This window comes from Eptesicus fuscus, chromosome 6 (genome assembly GCF_027574615.1).
Source record: "Eptesicus fuscus isolate TK198812 chromosome 6, DD_ASM_mEF_20220401, whole genome shotgun sequence".
NCBI lineage: Eukaryota > Metazoa > Chordata > Mammalia > Chiroptera > Vespertilionidae > Eptesicus > Eptesicus fuscus.
The window spans coordinates 27,140,498-27,168,240 of NC_072478.1; the positions used below are offsets into that span (position 1 = coordinate 27,140,498).

The 27,743-nt window shown below is 56.0% G+C and overlaps 1 protein-coding gene across 4 annotated transcripts in view; it reads left to right on the plus strand.

The window, feature by feature from the left end:
* Window positions 1-27,743, plus strand: part of PTPRS (protein tyrosine phosphatase receptor type S) — a 60,283-nt gene that overhangs the window by 8,146 nt on the left and 24,394 nt on the right. For all 4 annotated transcript variants that reach the window (XM_054717480.1, XM_028159199.2, XM_054717481.1 and 1 more), the window contains exons 4-9: window positions 1,708-1,896; window positions 7,229-7,339; window positions 18,241-18,510; window positions 19,964-20,545; window positions 21,441-21,574; window positions 22,043-22,187. In XM_054717480.1, the coding sequence (XP_054573455.1) occupies window positions 1,708-1,896; window positions 7,229-7,339; window positions 18,241-18,510; window positions 19,964-20,545; window positions 21,441-21,574; window positions 22,043-22,187 (1,431 nt within the window). The remainder of the gene's footprint in view (window positions 1-1,707; window positions 1,897-7,228; window positions 7,340-18,240; window positions 18,511-19,963; window positions 20,546-21,440; window positions 21,575-22,042; window positions 22,188-27,743) is intronic.

The following is a 27,743-nucleotide window of genomic DNA, read 5'->3' on the forward strand; positions in this document are numbered from 1 at the left end:
CCAGCCATTCTGCAGCTCTCAGGTGGGTGGGTTGCTCCTGCCCCTGCAGGGATACCCTGGCCCTCTCTGACCCATAAGTACGAGCCACAGTCGGCAGTTAGGTGGGAGGTGGCCCACATGTGGCCCCCGGGTGGTGTTCTTCCAGCGTCCTCCAGGGCACAGAGCTGTGGTCAGCTTGGAGCCCTGGGAGGAGGCATCCCATCGGCCCCAGGGCACTTGGTCCCTGACCCCGGTGTGTGACCTCTGCAGGGTCCCGCGCTCAGAAGCTCTGCTGTGACCATCTGGAAATCCTTAATAACTTTTTCACTAGAGGCCCCATCCTTTCATGTTGCATGGGTCCTGGAGCCTGTCCTGCAGGGATGGAGGGAGGAGGGAGGAGGGAGGAGTCAGAGGCCTGGCCCGCCTTGCTCCTCCCGGCAGATATTTTTGCCCTGACCTTTCCCGGGCATAGCGGGAACAGCCTGCCTCCCCGTGCCCAGTGCCAGCCTCCATTGTAAGCTCTCAGAGAGTTAAAAGAACAAGCTGTGAATCTATTAAGTGCCCTGGGCGTCTGGGAAGGCTACGTCTCCACTCCCCGCCCCCGTCAAGGCCTCCCTGGAATCTCTGTGCTCCGGCTGCTAGAAGGACGCGAGCTTGGCTGGGCACCCAGCCCGGGTGATTGACCCAGGAACCTGGCCTCCCCAGCCCCAGGCCCCCTCTCCCCCCTCCCCCCCCTCCCCCCCCCCCCCCCCCGCCGCCACACACACACACACTGAGCATGGAACATCTGAGCTGCTGGGCCCGGCATTCCCTGCCTCTCCCTCCCTCCCTCCCCGCTATCTGATTGTGGACTCCACTCACGCCTCCCACGCCGTTGTTTTAATTAAACTCCGAGGAATAGGGCACAATGTGGTGCGTGATGAACAATTTTGTTTAATTAGGAGCTCGCAGTAACGTCAGGCGGCCGCGGCCTTCCCCGGCACCCACGTGCCTGCTCCCACCGTGGCTGGCTGCCACCCACACATGCTCACGGGGACCCCAGCAGAGCTGCATGCACATGGGAAGTGCTAACATGTGGACAGGTGTGGGTGCGGCTGCATACACGTGTGAACATGCATGCAGACATATGGAAACAGGAGCACAGAGGGCTGCAGGCAGACCAGCCTCCCTCATGCACAGGCCAGCTCCGAGCGCCAAGACTTGAGGCCCTGTTGTTTGGGCATCAGCCTCTGATGCGGTTATGGGTTCTAATGAGAACCATCTTCTTGGTCATTCAGGCTTCGGGGCCTGAAGCACCTCAGACAGGGTCCTACTGCTCCCTCAGACCCCAGTAGGTCCAGGCCTGGTTTGGGGGTTCTGCAGCTGCCATCCCAGCCTCCTCCAGGCTCAGCCAGGCTTAGGTGCTAACCCCAGGCTTGCCGTGTCCTGTCTGTATGACCTGGCACAGGTGTGTGTCTGTCGGAGCCTCAGTTTCCCCCTCTGAAATAGGCCCCCTCTCTGAGGAGGGCACAGGAAGGTACCTACGCAGAGCCTGGCACGTCGTTAGCGTTCAGGACTTGGGACTGGGGCCACTTGCCCTCCCTGCATGGGCCGCAACCACAGCCCTCTGTTCCCCTGAGGGAATAGGGTGATGTGGCTCCCGTCGAGGGTGGCTGTGCCAAGCCCTACCCTGGAGGGGTGGCGTGTGATAACTGGGCCTTTGCCCTGTTTTCCCCTCTCTGTCCTCAGAGGACCAGTTGCCCCCTGGTTTCCCCAACATCGACATGGGCCCCCAGCTGAAGGTGGTGGAGCGGACGCGGACGGCTACGATGCTGTGTGCTGCCAGCGGCAACCCTGACCCCGAGATCACCTGGTTCAAGGACTTCCTGCCCGTGGACCCCAGTGCCAGCAATGGGCGCATCAAGCAGCTGAGATCAGGTGAGTGCAGGTGGCCAGGAGGATCTGGGAGCCACAGGGCAGCAGGGGGAGGGTAGCATCTCCTGAGCCCAGGCCCTGTGGGCTGATGGGGGATGGAAAGGCGGAGATGGAGGGCAAAGCCGTGGAGGGCATTGATGATGGGGTGTGTCTTCCGAGCTGGACCAGTGGGGATATAATGGGGCACAGACTGGCAGGGGCGATGGAGCTGTGGTGGATGATAGGAGGAGAGTTCTTTAATGCGGAGTGGGCACATCATGGGCCAGTTTTGCACAGTGAGTTCCCATCGAGGCACAGAGGATGGTGGCTGTCTGCAGTGCCCAGCAGTGGGGACACCGAGGGGGACAGACAGGCAGAGATGATGGGAGCCATGGAAGGTGGCATGGGGAGAGGTTCTTCTATGCTGAAGTAGTGGGCGTCCCCAGAGGAGAGAGAGAGGCACAGACAGGGAAGGTGTGGGGACCGGGGAGAGCTGCAGGCATAGTGTCTCCAAGGCGGAAGCCGTAAGGAAGTTACGGGCAAAGGCAGGCAGAGGACGGTGGTGGAGGTTTGTCTTTATGGGGCACGGACAGGCAGCCTCGCCTGCTTGTGTAGGCCCTGGCTGGGCTGGGGGACCTGGGGGCAGAGCACAATGCCTTGGTCACCTCCGGGATGGAGCGCAGTTGCCTCGGCATAGCACCCACGTGCCCCATCTGTGAGTCCATGTGTCTGGGGGCTGTGTGTGTCTTGTGTCCGTTTTCCCCTGCTTCACGACATGTCCATGTGTTTGTCTGGGCTCCCTGTGTGATCTGGTCTGTGGCACGTGCAGCCATGCCATCAGCACATGGTTCGCCTTCTCCCTGCCAGGGCAGAGCTTGTCTGTGCGCATCTCAGCCACACGTGTACCCATGTTACAGTCCCTTCCGTGCACCCGTACCCAGGACAGTCCCCCCACGTGCACGCATCTCAGGCCACAGCCCCCTAGCACTTGTGTGTGCAGACCCGGTGGTAGGGATGTGCCCGTGTGCACTCACACATGTTTCAGTCCATTGTGAGTACACACGTTGGAACACACCTTTCTGCTTTCTCTCCCCTTCCTCTGAGGACTCCACCTGGGAGCCACCCGTGCCCGAGGCCTCCTAATGGTTCTCAGTGCCCCTTACTCACTGCCCGGCCACATCTTCCCGGGAGACTGTCTGCCCACCCTCTGCTTTCAGTTTCCCTCCCCAAGGAAGACCCAGGCCCTGAAAAAGGGCGGACATGAAGACCAGAATTTCCGCACCTGGGAGAGAGAGAGCCTGACCCTCCCGACCTGTCTGGAGATATTTGCAGCTTTGGGGGTTCAGCTGGGGGAATGATGGCAATCCTGGGAATCCAGTTGCTTCCCTGTTGGCTTCCACCATCGTCTCCCCAGTATAGTGAAATGATCAAGAGCATGGACCTCAGGACCTGGTGCCGGGGTCAGATGTCAGCGGTGCCCTAGAGCAGGTCCTCTCTGGGCCTCGGTCCCTGGCGTGATTGTGGGGCCCAGGACGGACCGCCTGGCCCCTAATAGGTGCTCAGGGAACGTAAGCTGCTTTGTGAATCCTGATAAATCTGATTACTCTGACTTTCCCTCCGCACCCCGCACCATGAGTGTACAGGCGTCTGCATAACCACCCGTTAACGATCCTGTTCTCTTTTTCTTGTCCCTCTGTTGTAAACGTTCAGAAACCTTTGGTAAGTCTCATTTCTTCACCATGTCAACAACTAACATTCCCTCTCTGTCCCCCTGTCCCTTCCCCTCAGACTAACAGCCACCGTGACGGTAACTGTGACCCACTCCGCGTGGCATGTTTACTAACCCTGCCCTCCCCAGCCAGGCAGCGGGAGCTGCAGAGAGAGGAGCCCAGAAGGCAAAGAGGAAAAAAGGCAAGGCCACACGGGGCCATTCCAACCCCAGATGGGGTGCTGAGGGGAAATCGGGAGCTTTGCATATAACAATCCACCGGCCCCATTCTGGGCCTTGACTCTGCTGGAAAGGGGTGAAGTTACAGAAGTCTGGGGGCTGGGGCTGGGGCTGGAGTGAGACGGGAGTTTTCTAACTGGGCTGATTGATCATGGGCACTGCTCATCATCCTCTTTTCCCAGCATCCAGCCCGAAACCAGTTGCTGGGCTAATTCTTACTAAGGTGAGAATGACTGGTAGCGGCCCATGATTTTTCCTTCTTCTGTTTCCTTGGCTACATCTTTTTCCTCTCACTACAGTGGCCACGGTCTATTTGGGCATCTGGGAAGCAGTCCTGTTCGCTAGCCTCTAGCTTCTACCATCATCATCTATGTGTAGTGAAATAGCCCAAAGCAAGGGCTGACCTAGACTCCCAACTGCCCTAGATTCTAGTTCTCCACATTGCAGCCTTAGGCAAGTTCTCATTTCTTCTCTGTAAAGAGGAGAGGGTGGCCTTGTCAGGTTGAGGATTTTTTAAGAGATAACACGGTGTTCCCAAAAAGTTCAGGTTAGAGAGCCCCCAACCTGATAGGCTGGATAGCTGAGTTCAAGGCGCCCCCTGCCTTTGACTCATGGTGTGACAATTCCCTGGCCCCTCTGGGCCTCAGTTTGTCTGTCTGTAAAATGGGCCTGGGCCATGCAAAGGAGCTGGTGTTTTTTTTCACCCTCAACATCTCTGCCCTGGCCTTGTGGTCCCCTTGTCCTCAGCAGGGTTATGAGCTATCATCGGGGGAGTTGGGGAGATACTCCCCCCCCCAGAAGATGAGCAGAGGGTGACACTCTAGTCCGGGACCTCCTTTTCCTGTCCCCTGAGCTGTCTCTGCCCCCGTACCCACGTGGGCACACACATAGCCCTTTTTTCCTCTTTTCCTTTTGGAAGTAAAGGAGACTGCAGGGCCCTCCCTCTCCCTTTGACCCCCTTCACTCCCCTCCCCGGTCTGTCCTACTTGGCCTGTCTGTAACACCTTCCCTTTGCTTTATTAATGCCCGGCCCTGGGGCACTAACCCGTCTCCCACCGTCGCTAACACGATTCCTGAGATCCCTCCTGCTCCCGATCCCTCCCAAGAAGGAAAAAAGGAAGAGAGGTCCTTGACCTCCCTCCCTCCACCCAGAGGGAAGGCAGCCATCAGGCCTGGCCGGCGTAGACCTCCCTGGCGCTCGATGCCCTCCTTCCCCAGGAGTGCCTGCCCGCCTGGGGAAGCCCTCCTGACTGACAAGCCCTCCAACCCACCCTGCTCCTGGGAGCCTTGCCTCCGCTCCTCGGCGGGGTCTGCAAGGTCCTTAGGCCCAGGCTGGCTCGGCTCATGGCCTGGCCTGACCTCCCTGGGGCCCCTGGCCCCCAGGACTGCCTCCTGTCGTTCACCTGACTCTCTCTGCTTCCCTTTCAGAAAGCACTCCGATCCGAGGTAAGAGGCTCTCGACTCACCCACCCACCCACTCATGCTCTCTTGCCGCCCACCCAGCCCCCAGGCTCCATGGGGGGCTGCCTCAGGCCCCCTCCACATGTCTTCCCCTCGACCCCCTGCCCAGAGCTCTTCCATTCTCTGTGTCTATGTTGCTATCTGTTGCTCGAGGGCTGAGTCCGGCCATGGTGGCTCCTCAGGCCACCGGGCTGCAGGCGTGGGGCCGCCTCCTGCTCAGGCAGGGGCAGCGCCTCCCATGCCCACCCAGAGTGCGAGGAGCCAGGTTGGTGACCATGGCTCTGTATGCAGCCCTTGTCCATCTCCAGCCTCCATCTTCCCATCGGTAAAGTGAGTGTACAGAGGGGTCTCCCAGCTCTGCAGCTTTGATCTGGGGGTTCCAGCCTGAGGGATCCGGGAGACCGGCAGTCTCCAAGGTCTGACGTTGGCCCCTGGGTACTGCCCCAGAGAGCGGACTAGAATGGGCCTGGATAGGAGCCCTAGGAAAGAGTCCGCGTCCAGTTCGGTGTTTCTACGAAATGCAGTGTGACTGGGCAGCCTCTCTGCCCTCTCTGGGCCTCTGTAGTAACACTTGCATTCCTGCTTCCCAGAGCCTGGAAGTTGGGGAAAGTAGGAATGTTAATGGGGCAGACCGACCCTCCTCCACCTCCCACGTGACATGTCCCACGTCACTCCCCTGGGACAGCCTCAAACAAGGCTAGGAGGCGGGGTCTGCTGAGATACCTACTGCTCCCTGGATTTCCGGACTCTTGGTGCCAGGGACTCTGATGGAAGCCTGCGATTCTAACCCACTTGGAGATCCTCACCCGTCTTTATTTACAGGTTAACAAGCACTCGGGTCCAGGCCCGTGATTCAGGCACGCTCAGAGAGGTTCACGCGTCTTTACTGACGTGTGGAAGTGAGGGTGTGCGCCCTAGGGCTTGATTCCAGGTGTCCTTGGGGAAGTCCTGGGCTCATTTCCATTTGCTCATGGGCACTGTAGTGCTTGATCGCAGCCTGTGCTTTCACGTATTTTTGAGAAGTTTCATTCATTCTTCTGGGTTCATGGGAAGTGACGTCTGCTTTGGGCCTGTGCTTTCTAACACGCTGAGGGGAACTCGGCCCTGTGTTCTCTGGCCTCGAGGGCACGAAGAGCTGTGATTTGGGCCTGTGGTTGTAAGCGTGCTTGAGAAAACCGGCCCCTTTAAATCTCTATTCGCTCGTGACCAGCAAATCCTTAGAGTCAGGCCTGTGGTTTCAAACATCCTTGAGGTATATTGTTCTCAACATCCTTTGCTTTAGCTGTCGGCAGGGGTGACCCAGTCCTGAAGTTTTGTTCAAAACCTTAGAGAATGACACCCCTGCCTCTGTTGACTAATGGCACTGTGGGCTCTGGGGCCCGTGATTGCAGACACGTGTGAGGAACCCAGACCTACTAGTATGTTCCCCTCCACACGGGCACTGTGTAACACCAGCACAGCACCCCCAGCTCCCTGGTTCACACATCACCAGGGTGGCCCGTCGGGTGCCCAGGGTCTCGGCATGACCGCCGCGGGTTACGAATGCTCGCCCCGTCTCTCCCTTTGCCGGGACAGCATCGCTCCCTGCTTTTGCAAACACGCCTTCGTGGCACACGCTCCCCCGGCACGTAGTTCACGTTGGCGGCCGTGTATGGAGCCCCAGCCCCGTGACCGGCTGCGTTTACGGTGACAGCGGAGGCTTTCTGGGGAGCGTGGTGTGTTCAGGATGGTAGGGGCCAGGCGCGGGGTTGGGAGTTGGGGGGGTGCGGGGGGAGATGAGCCAGTGGGGGCGCCGACCCAGCTGGGGCTTCCAGGCTAACTCAACTCTTTCGTCTGCCTCTCCGGCCCAGCCGGAACAAGAGCCGGGCCAGATGGGGCTCTGGGAGAGCCCTCCGAGCACCCCTGGGTCCCCCCTGACTGGGCAAACTTTCTCCCCTCTCCACACAGGGGCTCTGCAGATTGAGAGCAGCGAGGAGACCGACCAGGGCAAATACGAGTGTGTGGCCACCAACAGCGCCGGCGTGCGCTACTCCTCGCCTGCCAACCTCTACGTGCGAGGTAGGGAACGCCGTATCCAGGTCGAAGGCAGGGACCCGCCCCATCCCATCCTCCTCCTCCTGGGGCTCACAGCCTCTGGGCTCCCCTGTCCCCTGCAGACCTGAGCAGGAGGGCACCCGTGCCCAGTCGAGGCAGCACCTTGGGCCAGGTGGCGTCCCTCTCCAGATCTCAGTTTCCTCGCCTATAAAATGGGGCAGTTTAAGTGCCCACCCCTGTGCCTTGGGATGGACGCCCGAGTGGAGTACCAGACGTGGAGGAGGGTAGCAGGAGGGAACAGGGCAGGGCCTGGTGGGGGGGTGGGGGGGGTCAGGTCAGCCTTGAGCCTACAGGGCCGGGGGAGTCTGCAGGCCTCTGCCCCAACCCGCCCGCCCACCCCAGTCAGCTTCTTCTGTGGTGTGTCGTGCGTGCCTCCCTTGTCATGTGCTCGCTTCGCTTCTCCAAAATCCGTGGCCTCGTAGCTCGCCTCACCGCCCCCCCCTCCAGCGCCCTCCATCTAAGAGTTGGGGAGGGGTCTTCGAGGGTGCCCCCCACTGCTGGCCCTCAGCCTTCCTGGAGTCCAGTGCTCTCTCTCCCAGTCACCCTCAGAAAGGACTCGTGGGGGCCAGAGCGAGACCAGGGCACAGCCGGCACCTGCCCCCAGCTCCGGGTTCTGTCACGCCAGCCAGGCTTCTCCCGCCCGCGGCATGGGGCTCTTGCCCCAGCCCCCTCCCCGCAAGGAAGCCCCCGGAAGCATCTACACATACTTTCTTTGGGGTCCCTTGGTCCCCTCAAAGACCCTGGGGGCTCCCCTGCCCCCAGGTGTGTCTGCGGCCCCTATCCCTATGCTGCTTCTCTTCGGTCCTTTCAGAAAGTTTAACCCGCCTCCTCCACTGATTTTGTTCCTCCGCCTCCCGCCTCCCCACGGGTGTTTCTGAGCAGATTTGTGGTAGAAGCAGCTTCTGCCTGCCTCAGGGCTGTCCCCACGGGCTCTGTGCACTTGACGCCATCACAGCCCTCCTCCAGGCCTCAGTTTCCCCATTTGACACACCAGGCCCCTGCCATTCTTCACCCGGGAGGGGGGCGGCTCCTCCCTCACCCACAGCCCACCCAGCATAGCCCTACCGAGCACACAGCCCACCGGCCCGGAAGCCGCTCCTTGGTTCTGCACCTTGGGTTTTGCATCTGTTCTCTGAGGAGGAGGCTGCACGGAGGGCGGGGACGGGGACGCGGGCGGGCGGGCGGGCGGGCAGGGGGCACGCATTTGACCCGCTGCCACGGCCCCTCTGGTGAGTTATAGTGCGTCCATGGCTCCAACTGACTGGTCTTTGTCGAACCTGCTCATTTTTCTGCAAACACCTGGGATGGGGTGTGGAAGTCTGGCAGAGGTCAAGCAGGGTGGGGGCGGGCCTCTAGCCAGGCTATGACAAGGGAGAGGGGCCTTCGTGTCCTCAGCCCCCCAGAGGTGGGGTCCCCGGCATGTGCCTCCTTCCTTTGGGGGGGGTATCCAGCCTCCCAATCTTTGCCTGGGTCTCAGATGCTCCATAATTGAACTTAAAAAAGAATTGTGGAAGGCAAGTATAGATTGTGTTTGTCAGGAAGGAGTGGAGGACAGGAAAAAGGTCATTGCTGTTCTTCTTTATTTTTTAATTTTATTTTTATTTTTTGGTTTAAAGAAAAGAAAACAACAAACGATTGCAGCTTTTAGCCTTGGGAAGTCCTCTTTTTACTCTCTGTATCTCCCCTATTTTTTCTCTCCTCCCCATGTCATTGTGTTCTGCATCAAACCCCCTTTACATCCCTCAGAGCTTCGAGAAGGTTGGTGTGTTTTTTTCTTTTTTACTTTCTTTACCCACATTTTTACATTCTGAAAGTGACACACACACACACACGCACACACATGAAATACACACAGACACGCACATGGACACACACAGACACGCACGTGGAAAATGATAAATGAACTAAAAAAAAAAAAAAAGAACGGAATACGAATAATAAGCGCAAAGCAAACAAAACAAAACAAAAAAACCGCCAAGCGTGAGCAAAAATCCAGAAAGACACGAAAATCTCAGCCGCGCCCAGCCCGGCCTAGGGCAGGCCGCACACATGCGATGCTTGCATTGTGGTCGCCTCTATGCATCCTGTTGGTAATGTTGTTGCTAAGTTTTTTGCACTCCTCGTCGTCATGGTAACTTGGGCCTGATGCATGCTGGGAGAATGTAAAAATTTCTCTGCATGCCACTCTTGTCGGTTCGGTTTGGTGAATTCCCAACGCCTTCTGTTGGAGTGTTTCTCGTCTCCCGTTCCGTTTTTCTCTTTTGGTTTTCTTCATTTTTCTTTCTTTATTCCTTTTATTTAATTATGAGGTATTTTTGGTTTCGTTTTGTTTCATTTTGGGGGGGGAAAAACCGATCAGTTCGTTATTTTTCCCCCCTCCCATCCCTTTCACCCGGTCCCCTCCTCCTCCAAAGCATTTTGTCTTTGGTTCTGTCTTGTGTTTCTGTGCTGTTTGATTTCGGTTTCTTGGGCTGAGCTGTTCTGTGGTTGTTCTCCAAGCGCATTGTGACTTAAAAGCCAGTGTTCCTGTCCCAACTACCATCGGGGAGGGTGGAAGTCCCACAGCTGGGATGCTGGGCAGAAAGTGACCGCCCGGGTTCAAGGCGGGGAGGGCAGACAGATGATGGGAGGTGGTCATAAGTTGGTGGGGTGTGTGGGATGAGCAGCCCAATTTGCCTGACCCTCCCCAGCCAGCCCCCTTTTACCCAGATCTGGCACCTCAGCCTTGCCAGGCAGCAATGTGGGAAGGGGACTTAAGCAGGCAGGTTCCCGTCCTCTGCCTCAGCGTGAGACCACCTCCCACGCTCCCAAACAACCCCCCCAAAAACAGGCATTTGAAGTACAGCCGAATGGGCCGTCGGCATTTTGAGTTCTTGTTCAATATAGTGACACGTCCACATGTGGGAAGTGGCTACCTTAAACTGGACCATCCTCCCAAAATGATGCATGCTTGACAGCATTCGGAATGGCAGCTGGTGTGTGACTTTGTGGGGCCTGGCTGGGCACAGAGACGGAACCGCCCATCAGAAAACGTAGCATGGCAGACTTCGGAAGTACTTCGCCAGCTATCCTGGCCTTCCGCGTCATGCCTTGGCCTTCCCAGCAGCGTCGGCCGATGCCCCCACCACCTCGCAGGCTCTGGGTCTAGTCACAGGTGTGTTTTGCCCAGAAATACAGCACGGTCACTTTCTGAGTCCCTGAGCATCAGAACTGTGGAATTCTGGAGAAAACCCAAGGGAACTTTGGACACAGCCTCTCCGCCCCTCTCTCTGCCTCCCCGATTCTCTCTGCCTTTCTCTCTGTCGGCTCTCTTTCTCTCTGTGTCTCTCTCACTCCCGCAGACCTTCAGAGATGCATGCTCCCATCATTTGCTCCCTCCCTTGAATAATGGCAAGCCCTCGAGAGTCCCACGCCACCCCCCAAACCAGTCTCCAGTAATACCCATTTAGATTTCTAATCTCCAGCCCCCAGCCTCTGCCCAGCATAGAGGGTCACCGAGGGCAGAGCCAGCCTCTCTGGGGTCACCTTTCCCCCCCCTCGTCCCTTTACGTAACTCCCAGTTATTAAGCCTAGGGCCAAGTTGGCAAGAGGAGTTTGGATGCAAAAAGAGGAGATGTGTTTCTCTTGTCTTTTTTAATCCACTGTGAGAGCATCAGGCTGACCCTCAAGGAAGTTCCAAAAGATGGAAGGGAGGGGTCTCCCAGCCCCTCTACCAAAATCATGTCCCAGTGAATTGGAGGTGAGGGTCTCTGAAGACCACTTGGACTTTGGGGGCAGTGTTGCCTAGTGGTGAGAGCACAGACTCTGTGCTCCAGCAGACCAGGGTTCAAACCCTGCCTCTGCTTCTTGGCCGTGTGGCTTTGGCTAGTCACCATTTCCTCATCTAAACAGGAAGGGTCGTCAGTATGTCTCGCTCACAGGGTGTTGGGAGGATTCCATCAAGCTAGTGAACGCTCCTCAAGTGCCCTGTGTCGTTCATGGCACAACAGAAATGGCCGGTGGGATTGTGGTAGAACAGGGAAGTCAAGACTTCAAGCAAATGATCTGGACTAGGCACTGGCCTTGTTTGGGGACCTCGGTTTCCCTGTTACGCACTTCACAGATCCCCTGTTTGAAGAATAAGGCTGATGGGAAAGTGCTTGGAAAAGAAGGGCAGAAGCTAATTCGTTTGCTCAGATCTCATTTTTTGCTAGTGCTTTTCTGAGGCCATTTCATGATCTCATTTTCTCCTGGCTCCAAACCCATCCCCGTGAGATCAGTGGCCTCCCCAGAGCCACGTCTCTCCCCTTGTGCCCTGTCATTCCCTTAGGCAGTTCTGTGGCCACAGTATCAGAAGGGGGCAAAAAAGGCCCAGTTTGGGTGCTAGGCTACCCTTGCAGATAAGAACCAGCCCACCCCCACGAGATATGGGCCACCTGGCACGTTTGTTCTGCCTTCAACGCTACAAGCATTTACATTGTTGCCAGAGCAGCCAGCCCTGGGGGTTAATTGCAAAGAGTTTCCAAATCTGCTAACTCTTTTTTTTCAACTCACCATCACGAGCTTTGCTGATCCTGGGTTGTTTAGGGGGTGGGATATTCAGACTTGCCCTTCCCCTGAACTTCATCTCTGAGATCCAAAGGACCAGAGTCAAAACCAAGCCCGTTTTGTAATGCAGCTGGCAGCTACGCTCCCAGAAGCCCCCTGGGGAGGTGCAGCCACGGCTTTTGACAAGGTGGGAAGGTGACCAGATTATATACTCCCTGGCTGTTAAAGCTGTTTTTTGTCTTTAAAATTGTAAGCCGTTAAGGGATGAATTAGTGGCCAAAGATGGTGTCTTTCCCGCTTGGTCTAGCAACGGAGCCTCATTGAACCACGATGCACAGGACCCAGTAAACGGTGTGCCACACACCTCCGTTGTGGGGACAGACACACAGGGAGAACTCAGAGCCGCTGGAGACATGGGGAATAACTCACTTTCCAGGGACTTATGATGAGGGTTTTGGAGGAGGCCATGTGGGGCTGGCGTCACTCACGCCGGTCTCGAATGCTGAGCTGAGCACCTGGGACTCGATGCCCATCACCAGAGGGAGATCTAGATTGCCCAATTCCAAGGCGTTCTTCAGAACCTTTCCTTTGAGACCTGTCCCCCGGTCTTTTCATATCAACTCATAGTATGGAACTTTATAGGACAGATTGTTTTTAAAATTAAATTTCTGGCACTCAAGCCATATAATTAGTGGACATGACCTCTAAGGGCTCCCCTTATCTCTTGGCCCCCCCACCCCCGAAACAGGAGTAGTTGAAGATATCGGGCCGGGAACCCCTCTCCCCTCCTATATCTCCAGAAAGACTTCCAGTGGGGAGTGTTGGCCAGCTCCCCAGGTCTGCCGATTATACCCAGCCACGCTGCCCCCAAGGGCCCGGACTTGACCCTGGGGGTAGGCGATGGCCGATCAGGACCCAGCCCTTCTCCTCATCCCACCCTTTCCCTAGGAGAGAGGGGGCTCCAGGGTGGGCTTGGCGGGCGGCGGGAGGGAGGCGCTCTGCAGGAACACTGAGCTCTAGACACCTCTCGCCTGCTGCCTGCCTCACACTCTTTGCATCGCTGTTTCCTCTGTTTTTGGTGGGGGTGAGGGGAACATTAGATTACACCTCGTCATCTGGAAAGCCCGCGTCCCAGCTGCAGCCAAGGGGCCAGGGAGTCCGTCGATTGGCCAGATCTCATCTCATTTTCCGCTAGAACACAACAGCAAGAAAACATGGGGAGAGAGAGGGTATTAAAGGATAAACACCAATAGAGAAATCTACAGTGCAGCAAAATGTCCAGCTCAAAATGCCAAGCCAAGGCCGCTCGCTGGTCAGCCCGTGGGCCAAGGGTCCAGCCAGGTCCCTCCAGGCCTCGCATGCTGCCTGATGGCGGAGGGAGCTGGTGGAGGGAGGAGGGAGGCAGGAAGGTGGGGCTTGTGGGGCGGAGAGGCATAGGGCAGGCCGTACCCACCCTCCCTGGGCTACAGGCTGAGGGTCAGTGGAGAGGCTGAGAAGCGGGGTTTGAAATTAGGCCTCGGAGCCCCTCCCTCCCCCTGACAGGTGTAATCTAAGCTTCAACCCGTGGAGGCTGCAGAACTTTGGGCATCTCTCCCCTGCCCTCCCCACCCTCATCCTCATTTTGGAGTCCAGAGGAGCAGCCAGTAGCTTCTCTCACCCCAAAATGCCCAGCAGAGCCCCACCCCCACCCCTCGGAGCTGCGGCTTGCTGAACCATTGAGATGTCTGACACTGTCGAGTTCCCTTACCTAGTGCTTCAACCAGATCACCTCACTTTTGAGTTTCTCCCCTTCCCCTCTCCCCCACCCTTCCCCCCTGAACCCCACTTTTGGTTTTTGAGTTTCTGCCTCTTCCTGCTTGGGGGAGGGGTCGTCTCCCGGTTGCTTTGATGGTTTTTGAGTTGTTTTTCCATGTGAATCGGGGTTTGAAGCGACCCACCCCCTCCCAAACCCGCCACCCACCCCCCCCACCGCCCACCTTCCTGACCCCTCACCCACGCGGGTCCCCCCCGCTGGGACCCCCGGCTACTCGGTGATGAGAAGAGCTGGAAACGAGAGCCAGCTGGAGCGTGCTGAGGACCAAGGCTGGTGTGGTCCCCTTATAACCCGCCTGGACCCTCCATTCAGGTCGGTAATTGGGGGCGGGGGTCCCGCGGGGCCACTCTGTCCCGTGGGCTCCGCGCCCACCTTACTTTCTCACCCGCACCTCAGTCTCGCAGCCGGGGGTGGAAAGATGACGCGGGTGGGTGTCAGCACCAAACTGGGCAGAACACAGGGTCTGCGTCACCTGGTGCCAAAGGGCAGAGTCCTCCCCAGACTCGCGGCAAACCAGCCCTCTTCCCACGGCCCACCCTTAGAAGAGGATGGGGTGGTGAGAAAGCAAGTGGGCAACGTGTCTTAGGCGTCAGCTTTTACAGCTATTGGCAGATCCGTCTCACTGATGGCTGCCGGCCATGGTGGGGATCCTAGGCACTAAAATTACTGTGGTTGATAAATGCCCTCCCACATTTAACTGACTTACAGTTAACAGCCTCACACAGCAAGTCTTTTACATATTCAAGATGTATGCCTTGTCTCTACTTCTGAAAAAAAGGTGCTTTCCAAATTGTGATACTTCCTGAGGGAAGATTTAAAAAAAAAATTTTTTTTTTTTATTGATTTCAGAGAGGAAGGGACAGGGAGGGAGAGAGAGAAGCATCAGTGCTGAGAGAGAATCATTGATTGGCTGCCTCCTGCATGCCCCATACTGGGGATCGAGCCTGCAACCCACGCAGGTGCCCCGACCGGGAATCGAACCGTGTCCTGGTTCATAGGTCGATGCTCAACCTCTGCGCCACGCCAGCTGGGCGTGAGGGGAGGTATTTTAAGATCAGATGTGAGCAGGGTCTTCTGGGCGGGATGTTGAGCCTTACCGAGGGATAAATTGGGCTCACACTTAATCTTTAAATTCTAAAGCTAGCGCTTAGCGCCCTTTGATGTCCCAGCAATCCCTTCCCGTGTAAGCCTTTTACTGAAGGCTCTGGGCATTTATTATGATGGTTGTTGGTTATTATCCAACTGGTGGTGGCTGGGCACTACCCAGTGGACAGCTGTGCATAGGGGACGGGTACTGTCCCATCTTCGGTGTCCTCAGTGGGTAAGGACACACAAGGTTCAAAGAGCCAAATGCCAAGAAGGGACACCTGGCTACGATTCTGCTGCCTCCCACGGGGACAGAAGAGAAGGCTCACTTTATCGCTTTATCCGAGGCAGGGGCCGGGCATTCCTGGCTTTGATCTCTGGCCCCGCCACTTCCTTTGTGTCTCCCAGCTTAGCCCTGGCCCCTCTCCGAGCCTCCGCTCCCTCGTCCACAGCCGGGCATCAGAACATTTGCCTCTCAGTGTGGTTGGGGATCCAGCGAGATAGGGATTCAATAGCAATTCTTACTATTTCCCTTTTTAAAGGCTTTAATTCCAGTCCATCCCCCAACTCTCCTAAAGCAGAGAATCGGATTGGTCTTCCCAGCAGCCCGGAAGTCCAGCAGGAAACGGCACTCGTCCTGCGCTCGGCTGAGCTCTGTCCTAGGCACTGCCCCAGGCAGCCTAGTGGCCTCAGGATGTCACAGGTTGTCTCCACGTTGCAGATGGGGAAACTGAGGCTCCGGGAGGACGAGGGGTCTTCCCAAGGCCACAGGGCTCTGCAGCCACCGCAGTGCCCCCACCTCTGCCCAGACAGGCCTCGAGGAGTGGGTCTTCTTGTGCCATTGGTGTCTGGTCCTGTTTGCTCAGCCCTAAAGGAGAAGTGGGCCTAGAGGGGACCCCGGTGGGGCCGGGCTGGTTTGCCCCGAAGGTTCTTTCTCTGCGAGGATGTCACCTCTGTGGCGCTGAGGCTCTTGGGTGCTGGGTAGGGGGGCCAGACCCTGTGTTCTGCCAGGGGTGGGGGGGCACCTCCCTGGGGAAGCCACAGCCCTCCTCCTTTCAGACCCCGATTTTCAGCCCCACACCCATTCCATGTTGTTGTTGTTGTTGTTGTTTTTCTTCTTGCTTTTGGGTGTTTTGTTTTGGAAGGATTTTTTGTTTGGTTGGTGTTTTGGATTTCTCCTTTTTTTCCGCTTTGTTTCTTCATTAGTTTCTCCTGGTTTGGACGTCGATGCTGTTTTCTGTCCTTGATTAATTAGCTCCCCGCGCTCATTCCCCCATCGTGTTCCGTTTCCATGACAACGCAGCATCGGGCATCCCACTCGTATGCCTCGCTGTGGATGCTGGTGGCGGTGGCTGGCCTGGACCACGTCCGCTGGCTGGCCGGACCCCATTTTCTTCTTCCAACTCCCCTCACCCTCCACCCAGCCCTGCCAGAAAGCTGCCCCCCATCTCAGAGCCCCGCCCATCACACCCCCGTCTGTCTGTCAGCATGGCCCCTCTGTCTCCCCTCCCTGCCCTGCCCCCACTCCTTCCCTCCGGGGGTGCCTTCCACGTCCTCCATCCTGTCTCCAGTGTGACTCTGGACTTTTCGTGGGGCTTCCTTTTCCGAAGGGTTGCCAGCATCTTGGCCCTCCTTCCTCCCCCCATGGAGCTCTCCCCATGGAGCTCCCCCCTCTCTCTGCCTCCATTCAGGGGTTCAGAAAACAGAGGTTGGGGTTTCCACTGGGAACCCAGGCTGCAAGAGCAGGAACCAGGCTGCCTCCCTTTACCCCCTATAGCCCCCTCCTCTGTAGAGCAGACCACACCCCCTACCAGCACCCTCTTAGGGTGCAGCTGTACCCCTTCACCCTGTGGAAATGAGAGGCAGGTTGGAACGCGGACAGTCACGTGGCCCTGTGCTGCCTTTGGAGACTCCATTCTGTCCTCCCCACAGTTAGAGACCAGACTCCTTGGCCCACCCAGGGCTGGGGACCTGCCCACGTGGCTTCCTGAGGTCCCAGGTCTTAGCCAGGGGTAAGCTCTTTCTGGCTGGAAGGATTTACCAGGCTAGCCTCAGTCCTTCCCACGGCGTATGCCTCCCCAAGGGGCAGCAAGCCATGTGGGAGTTCAGGTGCCTGTGAGCATGAGCCCCTTCCTTCTCCCACACCCCAGCCCAGAAACCTGTCCAACTTCTGAAAATGGAGCCCCCGAAATGTGTCCTGCCGCCTTCGTGGTCTGCGCGATGGGGACCGAAGGCTGCATCCGCTTCCCTGCTAAGAAATGCACAGAACATGTCCCTGTTTTTCTCAGCGTTCAAGTTCATTCCCCACGTTTATTATTATTATTATTATTATTATTATTATTATTATTATTATTATCGTTGTTGTTGTATTCTGCCAGGGCTGCGATGTGACAATGTGCATGTCACATTGGGTCACATCCGCTAGAATTAATATGCAGCATTGAAGTGGGCCCCCTCCCTCCTCCTCCTCTCTCTGTCTCTCCCTCCCTCTCTCTGTCCCTCTCCCTGTGTTCTCTCTTTCTCTTGCCTCCCCTGTCTCTTCTCTCTGGCACCCACAGGAGTATGCACTAAGGCCCCTGAGATCCAGGCCTCTCCCATGCATTAGCTCTCTCTCCATTCCTCTTCCTGCCTCTCTCTCTCTTTTTTCTCTCTCTCTTTCTCCTTCTCTCAACCAATCTCTTTTGCATGCTGTTTGTGACTCTGAGAGCTGCATTTATCAATGGAAACTTGTGAGATCCGACAGAAGCTTTTAGAAGGGTTTCTATACCCAAAAACCACAAAAATTTCATTAGAGTTTCTCATCTTTTCCTGGAGGGCCCCCGGGGAAGTGGGCGGGGCCCTTGTCACCAGGGGGAAGGGCGGGGGCTGAGATTCCCAGCCCCCTGTGCCGCCGGGTTCCAACTCTTCCCCTGACCTCCCCTCTTCATCCTGTCCTTCCCAGAGCCCCCCACATGCAGCCAGGACCCTCCGAAGCTCCCCACCTGGGAGAGCGAGTTGAGGGTCAACTCCCTGAAGCCACATCTGTCATCAAAGATGAGAAACAGCTGATAAATTTTTGTGTTCGTAACTGTGCTGTGACCAGTCCTCTGGTCTCTGAAACCCTGTTGCTATGAAATAATGCTTCATGTCTCTGATTATATATCGATATATCTCTATTGTTTGTGAAGTACCTTCCTTTGAAGTTTTGGTTTCTTTGTGTTGGAATTTGGTTTTTTAATTTGGTTTCTTTGTTTTCTTTTCATTTGGAATTTTAAAAAATTCAACTGGGGAAAAGGAAACAGCCCTGTTTATATTTAAATTGTTTTCCACTTTTTCCCCCTTTTTTTTTCTTTCTTTCCTTCCTTCCTTTCTATCTTTCTTCTTGCTTTTCTTTCTTTTTCCCTCTGCATTCTGTCTTCCCCCCAACACCCAACCCCACTCATCTCCCTCCTGCCCCCAGTCCGCCGCGTGGCTCCTCGGTTCTCCATCTTGCCCATGAGCCACGAGATCATGCCAGGGGGCAACGTGAACATCACCTGTGTAGCCGTGGGCTCGCCCATGCCATATGTCAAGTGGATGCAGGGGGCTGAGGACCTGACACCCGAAGATGACATGCCCGTGGGTCGGAATGTGCTGGAACTCACGGATGTCAAGGACTCTGCCAACTACACATGTGTAGCCATGTCCAGCCTGGGCGTCATCGAGGCTGTGGCCCAGATCACAGTGAAATGTAAGCAGGGGGCGTGGGGAGGCAGGTGGCCCCCTGATCCTGGTGCAGGTGATGGGGTACAGGTAGAACACCTCTGAGTTTTGGCTTTGGATGTTCTTGGCTTTGAAGGGGATAGTTCTGTGGTCATATGTTTATTGCTTATAAATTATTCTGGGTCTGCCCTCATGGAATGAGGCATGGTCTTGCTCTGTGGACCTCACAGTCCAAAGCGGGAAACACCTGTGTAGCCATGTAGCTATGATACAGGCTGGTTAGGGCTGTGATGGGGGCCACATAGCGCCATTCTCACCCCCAGAGTAAAGGTCCCATTTCCCAGGAAAGTGAGGTCAGGGAAAGACTTTAAATTGAAAGGGAATAAGCCAAAGGAGATGGAGCATAGTTTTAAGAAAAGGAACAGCTTACGCAAAGACTCAGAGAGATCGGGAGGGTAAGGTGTGAGGACGGCAGATTCTCCCTATGTCTCAAGTTTGTGGTGAGATTCAGAGGAAGGTACCCACAAATATTTTTCTAGCTTTAGAACAGGGGCCAGCAAACTGCAGCCCTCAGGCTGAATCCGGCCCTCAACTTGTTTTTATAAATAAAGTTTTATTGGCACACACCTGTTTGTTCATGCCTTGTCTATGGAAGCTTTCTGGCTACAAAAGCAGAGCTTAGTCTCAACAAAGGCCTGCAAAGCTAAAAGTATTTACTGTCTGAGCTTTTGCAGGAAAAGTTTAATGAGCCCTAGGTCAGCTGGTTTGTTGGTCATTTTGCCGAGGAGTTGAACTCTTGGTGAATGCTTCCTGAGGCCGGTGTGGAGAAAGCCACAATTATCCAGGTGCTGAGACACAGCTGTAAACAATACTTGGACCCTACTGGTGGGGTGGACAGACACATGTGAAAATGAGATAACCTATGTGGTGATAGGAACTGGGCAAGGTAGCTTCTAGCCGAGGTGGTGAGTGAAGGCTTAAGGAATGGATTTAGAAGGAGCTGGCCATGTGGCCATCTGGGCATTCCAGGTACTGGAACAGCAAGTGTGAATGGGAACAGACAGAAGGGCCCTGTGGCTGAGCAGAGTGAACCAGAGAGAGAGCTGTGGACTAGGGACCGCCTGTGTTTCCTTCAAACGTAAATATTTTTCTTAAAACAGCAAATATTCTTTTAAAGTAAGTGTTTTCAGCTTTATGGGCCATCTAGCCTCTGCTGCAGCCACTCCTTTCTCCCGTCCCAGTGGAATAGTGGCCATTGGCCGTAAGGAAGTGCCGCTCCAATAGAACGGTATTTACGAAAGCAGGTGCCAGCCTTTGGACCGGCGTGTGCTGACCCGGCTACAGGTGATGGGACAGGGGTCCCTGGGCCCGATGTCACTGCCGAGGGAACCAAGGCTCAGAGAGAGCAGTGGTGTAGCTGAGAGTCACACAGCGTTCCGGGCCCGTAGGGAACAGCCCATGACCATGCCCCCCACCCACAGCTCTCCCCAAAGCCCCCGGCACTCCGGTGGTGACAGAGAACACGGCGACGAGCATCACCATCACGTGGGACTCGGGTAACCCAGACCCCGTGTCCTACTACGTCATCGAGTATAAATCCAAGAGCCAAGACGGGCCGTACCAGATCAAGGAGGACATCACCACGACGCGGTACAGCATCGGGGGCCTGAGCCCCAACTCCGAGTACGAGATCTGGGTGTCAGCCGTCAACTCCATCGGCCAGGGCCCCCCCAGCGAGTCGGTCGTCACCCGCACGGGCGAGCAGGCCCCGGCCAGTGCGCCGCGGAACGTGCAGGCCCGCATGCTGAGCGCCACCACCATGATCATCCAGTGGGAGGAGCCCGTGGAGCCCAACGGCCTGATCCGGGGCTACAGGATCTACTACACCATGGAGCCCGAGCACCCCGTGGGCAACTGGCAGAAGCACAACGTGGACGACAGCCTGCTGACCACGGTGGGCAGCCTGCTGGAGGACGAGACCTACACGGTGCGCGTGCTGGCCTTCACCTCCGTGGGCGACGGGCCCCTCTCGGACCCCATCCAGGTCAAGACGCAGCAGGGAGGTGAGGCGCCTGCAGGAGGTGTGGCTCCCGTGGGGGAGCAGGGTTCGGGGTCCCCGGCAGAGGGAGAGGCCGCGGTGCCGCGGTGGCAGGCAGCTGGCTGATCCCGCCTGGACGCCACAAAGGGGTGTGTCTGTCCCACACGGCGCTTTAAAATACCTTCGTGCCAGCGTTTCACAGCAGGAGGTTGTCCTAGAAAACCCCAATTTCTGGCTTCCCTTGGAAAGGCTAGTTTGGCCAGCCCGCGGGGCTGCAGTCAGACACCCAGACAGCTCCCCGCCGTTTCCAGTCGTCGGAGAGCCCCGGCCGCTGCTCTCACTGGAGAGCTGCATGCCGCCGTCTCGAAATAGCGCAGAGGCAGTGGGCTGGGCTCCGGCCTCTCAGATGGAAGGACGGCGGGGTCGGGCGCGGGGGGCATCTGGGTGTGTGGGACCCCAGCTCTCGGCCGGTTTCCCGTCCTTTCCTCGTGGGCTCAGGCTTTCTGAACCCCAAATCCAGGAAGACTGAGGCAACCCACGCGAAGGGACGGGAGGGTTGGGACTCTGCCCCCCACAGAGGAAAGGATGGAGCTGCACGTTCCCAGTAGCGTCCCCACCACCTTCTCTGTCACTTAATTTGGGGGACGGGGAAGGTTTGAAAAGGGGGTTTGTAAATGTTTTTTCCATTGGACGCAGAGAGGGTGGGAGAGTTGAGGTGGACAGCTGACAACAAGAGGGCAGTAGGGGCTCCTGGGAACACAGGAGGAGTAAGAACAGTGGGAGAACATTCTGGAAGCATTCGGAGACAAGCAGCCTGAGCTCCACGGGGCTCTGAGGGGAATGCGGGCACCCGGCAGGCCAGGTCCCCGGGGTGAGCCCCTCCCCAGCCTCCCCCATCTCGGCTCCTCTGCCTCCCCCAGTGCCTGGCCAGCCCATGAACCTCCGGGCCGAGGCCAAGTCTGAGACGAGCATCGGCCTCTCGTGGAGCCCCCCAAGGCAGGAGAGCATCGTCAAGTATGAGCTCCTGTTCCGGGAAGGCGACCACGGCAGAGAGGTACCTGGAGGCCCGCGGGGGGCGAGGCGGCAGGGCGCTCACTGGGCCCCCTCGCCTGCTGGCGCTTCCTCCCGTGTCCCCCTGACGTCTGGGTGTCTCTCTTCCCCCTGCCCTCTGCCCCCCGTGTCGCTCATTTTCCCTCCTCTCTCCTTTCTGTCTCTCCGTCTCCGTGTCTGTCTCTTCCCCCGCCCCTCTGCCCCCTTGTCTCTCTCTCCTCTCCTGTGTCTCACTCTGTAATGCATTGGTGTCTGTCTCTGTGCCTCTCCATTTCCCTTTTCTTGTCTTTTTGGGTTTCTGTCTCGTTCGTCACCTCTGTCTGTTCTGTCTGTTTCCCTCTCTGTGTCTCTGTGTGTGTCCGTTTATGTCTCTGTTGGCATTTCTTTGTCTGATTCTCTGTGTCTCTCTCTCTGTGTATGTCTCCATTTCTCCGGTGTCTCTCTCTGCCCCGGCCCCTGCCCCTGCTCCCAGGTCGGGAGGACCTTCGACCCGGCCACAGCGTTCGTGGTGGACGACCTCAAGCCCGACACGGAGTATGCCTTCCGCCTGGCGGCACGCTCCCCACAGGGCCTGGGCGCCTTCACCTCGGTGGTGCGGCAGCGCACGCTGCAGTCCAGTAGGTGTCTCGCGGACCCCGCCCTCGTCTTCTGGGGGGACCTCGGCCGACGCAGATGGCCCCTGTGCATTGACCCAGGAGGAAGGATCCTGCTGTAGGGGTGTGGGGGGGGCGCCTCTGGCTCATCCCCTCCTGGCTCCTCGACCTCAGACATGTCCACGGGCGCTGCCCTCGCTTTCCCCGCCAGGCCAGGGGGTCCTACAGGCTCTGGCTGCTGTGTCTCTGGGACCAGTTTTGTGGTTTTGCCCTTCGTTTGGGAGGAGTTGCTGACGGCACCTCTTTCCCTTCCTCTCCCTGATCTGGGACTAATGAGAGGGGTGCATGTGGCTGTAACAGCTCGCACCCCAGGTGGCCCTTCCCGCAACACAGGGTCTTCATGACCGAGGACGGGGTGGTGGGAGCCAGAGCCAGGGATAGCACAGGGCCCACTACAGGGCTCTCAGATTCCCAGCGTTCTTTGCTGTGCCTGCCCGGCCTTCCTGTCATAAGCCAGTTCCCTTCTGGCCAGGACCCTGCAGCCGGGAGCTGGCTCTGGGCCACACCGTGGCCCCGGCACCGCCCTCCCTGCCTCCTCCGAACCCAGGACCTCCACATGCCCCTCCTGCTGCGTCCCTGCCTCCCTCTCTTTCCTCTGCTCTCTCCTCTCTGCTCAGCGTGGCCTGGTGTGGCCTCTGGCGTGGCCTCCGCCGCTGCGGCCTTCGTCGAGGAGGCCCTCCTCCCCTCCCACTTCTCAGTCAGTCGCGTTAGCCACCCAGGCCTTGTGCTGGCCGCGGCCTCCCTGCTCTGACGTTCCAGCCCGCCTAGGTGTGTGCACCCGGGCGAAGTCTCGGGTCAGTCGAGAATGACAGCAACTCGGGCCAGGGCGTCAGCCGCTGGGATCAGGGGCCTTGGAGATGCACCCCCACACACAGCCTTCCCTCCTCCCCCCAACCCCCCTCCGTGCCGAGCCGAGCGCTCTGCAGGTCACAGGCGTCTGGGCGTGTTTGTGCGTGAGGCGATCAGTGAGGGTGTCCTGTGGCTCGGGTGGCCACGTGAGAGACCGGCACGGGTGCCGCGAAGGTGAGTACGCGCTGGTCTCAAGCAGGTTCACAAAGACGGCCCACCCTGTGTGCTCCCCACCTGCCCCGCCGCTCTGGGCTGCACGGACAGTCCAGAGCCCAAATTCACCCCCCCCCCCCCCCAATCCACCCCACAGCCAAGAAGCATGCCTGCTCAGACATCTTACTGCTTTTCGTTACCCGCCTCGCACAGTGCCTGGCACACAGTGGATGCTGCGTCAAAGGCCTCTGCTGTTTCTGTCTTTATGACGCCCGGAGTCCCGTGTTTGTGTTTCTGTCCACACCCACCCGCTCCCAAGATGCTGTGCAGGTTGGGCCGGATTGTGAAGGAGGCGGCCTCCAGGGTCGTCGACAAAGCGGCTTTGGCCCAGCATTGCGGACCTCGGGGGCGGCCCAGGACAGGGACCAGGGACTGGGGGAGAAGGGACTCCACTTCTCGCCCTGAGACGGGTGGGGCCTGAGAGAACGACAGCCGAGACTCAGGGCCAGGCGTATCCCGGGGGCTGCGGGCTGCTTAGGCTGAACTCAAGGGTAGGTGGAGGCCAGACCACTCAGCCGTGGGTCTCCCCAGACACCGTCCCGCCTGCCTGCCTCGTCGGCGCCTGTCCGGAGCTGCCGCGGCCGCACTGGGGCCGGAGCAGGGCTGTAGGCCCGCTTGCGTCTGGAGACCCACCCAGAGCTGGGTCTCGCCTGGTAGCTCAGCGGTCGCCATTCCCTCCCTCGTAAGAAAGTCTTGTAGGTTAGCAGTTGAAGAGTGGAAGGTAGGTAACCAGACTGGGAGTGCTCTGGAAGGAGTCCTTCTTTTATTATGGTTTTCCTCATCATCATCATCATCACTATCACTGTTGTTTTGTATTTTATTATGGTTTTGGTTTTATTTTTCCTCCCCCTTTCTCAGTGAATCCATTCCTCCCGGCACATTCCTTGAGTGGTTTTTTTCGCTCTTGCCCGATGATTCCCTTGGGCATTTTTGGTTGGGGTGGCTGGTCAAGAAATGGGGGAGGGGACCCTAAGTGTCTATTTTTGAAGGAGGGACCCCCAAGTGTCTAGTTCTGGTATTTCACTTTAAGGGAGGCTGGAGGGTGATTCTGGTTGAAGCCAGTCACTGGTTCTCTCACAGCCTGGTGGCTTTGAAGATGGGGCTTCCAACTCATCTCTGGATCCCCGGGTCGAGCACAGGGTGTGCCTGTAGTCGATGCTCCATAAACGCATGTCCAGTGAACAGGGAGGCTGGCATGATGGGGAAGGTGCTCGGTGCGAGGCCAGTGACTTTCGGGGCCTCCCTCTAGCAAGGCTGACTCTTGAGTCCTGGGCAGCCGAGGGAGTGTGGCTCCAGCCACCCTCAACTGGCCTGAGCTGATAGGAGGTACAGGCTGAGGTCAGTCTCCCCAGCCTTAAGCTGAGAGAGTCCGTGGAGAACAGCTGAGCTCAGATTTAGATCCTTGCCATGTAACCTTGGGCAGGCAACTTGCTATTTTTTGGTCTCAGTTTTTTCATCTGCAAAATGGGAGGTGATCTATAAAAAGCACCAGTATGGGTGGGGGCCTGGCTGTGTACACAGTAGGTACTCAATCAGTGATAATGGAAAACCAAGCAGCTGTGTTTTGAACCTGCTTTCTCCATCTGTAACATGGGGTAGGGCTATGGGGGTGATAGATCTGGCTCCCTAGGAGAGTCATGAGTATTAAATGAGGTATGATCAGTAGGATGCATTTTGAGTCTATAGAAGACTTAGGGTGCTGCGTGGGCAAAAAAGGTGCATAGAACTTGAGGTTTATTATCAGTAATGCCCATAACACAGGGCCTGGCCCATTGTAGGTGCTCAACCCATGAAGACTATTACTGTTATTTCATAAAGCCTTTTAACACACAGTAGGTGCTTAATATGTGGGAACTGTCACTGTAGTACATTGCCTAGCACACAGTAGATGCTTCATATATGCAGATGCTGTTTTAAATCTAAACACGGATTGTCACAGTGGTGGGCATATAGTTGGCATTCAATGAATGGATGGTATTAGCAGTTTGTCACAAGGTTAACCTCATGCCAGGTGCACAGTAGGTACTCAAAACATGGAGGCTACTATTCTGCAAAGCCTTTGTTTGACACAATGTCTGGCATACAATCTGCTCAATAAGTGGTGCTTTCTTTTTAAAAAATATATATTTTTATTGATTTCAGAGAGGAAGGGAGAGAGAAATATAAACATCAATGATGAGAGAGAATCATTGATCGGCTGCCTCCTGCACACCCCCTACAGGGGATCGAGCCTGCAACACAGGTATGTGCCCTTGACCGGAATTGAACCTGGGACCTTTTAGTTCACAGGCGGATGCTCTATCCACTGAGCAAAACCATCTAGGGCAAGTGGCACTTTCTTAAAAGAGGTGGGCCTGGTGCTGGGCACGAAGTAGGTGCTCAGATGGAAGCCATTGTCAGCCTGAAAGGGCCTAACACGGTGCTGGAGCACAGGTTTTGCTCAAAACGTGGGGTCACTATCTGCACAGCCCTCGGCATCGTGTGCACAAACAGTAAGCGCTCAGTAAGAACTATTTCCGCTTTTATATAAGGCCCTCGGCATAGTGTCTGGCACACAGTAGGTGTGCTTAATACATGGGAACTACTGCCGTTATCCAATAAAGCCCTCAGCAGAGTGCCTGACATACAGTAGGTACTTAATGTATGGGGACTACCGTTACTGCATTAACAGTTCGTGGCACACAGTAGGTGCCTAAGAAGTGAGAACTATTAATCTTCTACAAGGCCCTTAGTACAGTGCCTAGCACATGGTAAGTGTTTAATATAAGGGAATTGTTACTGTTTGTCAGTTAGCCTCCTAGCACAATGCCTGGCACACAGTAGGTGCTGCATAAAAGGCAACTGCTATTTTTATCTTTAGAGGGCTGTTATGATGCCCCACCCGTAGTAGGTGCTCAGTAAATAAGACTTACTGTTGATCTGTAATGCTTAGTGTAGTGCCAGATGCACAGTAGGGGCTCAGAACAGAACTCTGATCTGTAAAGACCTTGGCACACAGTAGGTGCTAAATATGGGCTGTGTTCTCTATAAAGCCCTGAACCTAGGATCAACACAGTAGGCACTTGCATTACTCCGGTGTAGTCCTTGGCAGGCGAACTGGTACACAATAGTTTGCTTAAGACATTGGCATCAATCATTTTCAAGTGAGGCCGAGACAGTGATCCTGGTTGCTGTAAGCCATGGGGGTAGCCTCTAGAGTCTCTGGGAGAACAGGTGTTCAGTAAATAGATGCTTTTACTGTTAACCCATGAAGCACTTAGCACCATGCCTAGCACATAGTAGGTACCCAATAAGTGGAAATGGGGCTTTTACTGCTATTCCCTGGCAGTATTATTCTCCTGGCATACAGTAGGTGTTCAGTAAATAAATGTGGTTACTATTATCCTACGAAGCTCTAGCACAATGCCTAGCACATAGTAGGTGCCCAATAAATGTGGCTTTTATTGTGTTACCTAGCATAGTACCTGGCGCACAGTAGGTGTTCAATAAATAAGTATTTTGCTGTCACTCTGTGAAGCCCTTGGCATGGTGCTTGGCACACAGTAATTACCTAATGGGTCTTTCTTTTTTTATTATTATTCCCACTCGAGGACATGCTCTTAATTGATTTTAGGGAGAGAGGAAAGGAGAAGGGAGAAAGAGAGAAAGAAACATGGATGTGAGAGTGAAGCATTGATAGGTTTCCTCCCACATGCGCCCTGACCAAGGATTGAACTGCAGCCTGGGCATGTGCCCTGACTGGGAATCGAACCCGAGACCTTTTGGTGTATGGGACGACACTCCAACCAACTGAGCCCTACTGGCCAGGGCTTTTATTGCATTTCCACTTGGCACGGTGGCTGCCACACTGTAAGTGCTCAATAAACAGGGCTTTTATTGCTATTCCCTGGCAGTGGTATCCCCTGGCACACAGTTGGTATTCAGTAAATAAATGCATTTACTGTTATCTGATGAAGCTCTTAGCACCATAGGTGCCTAGCACACAGTTGGTGTCTAATAAATGGGGCTTTTATTGCTGTTCCTCTGACCCACAGTAGGTGTTCAGTAAATTAATGTGTTTACTGTTATACCATCCCTGGTGGTGCGCCTGGCACACAATAGGTACCCGGTAAATGGAGTTTTTGCTATTCTTCTGGCACAGTGCCTAGCAACACAGTAGGTGTTCAATAAACATTTTACTGTTATTCTGTGAAGCCCTTGGCACATAGTAGTTACCTAATAAGTGGGACTTTATTGCTTTTCCACTTGGTATGGTGGCTGGCGCACAGTAGGTGCCCAGAAAATGGGGCTTTTATTGTTTTTCCTCTGGCAAAATATCTAGCACATAGTAGATGTTTGATTAAAAAGTACATTTAGCCTGGCCGGTGTGGCTAAGTGGTTTAGCATTGACCCATGAACCAGGAGGTCACGGTTCGATTCCCGGTCAGGGCACACAGGGACTATTACCGTTATCCAATA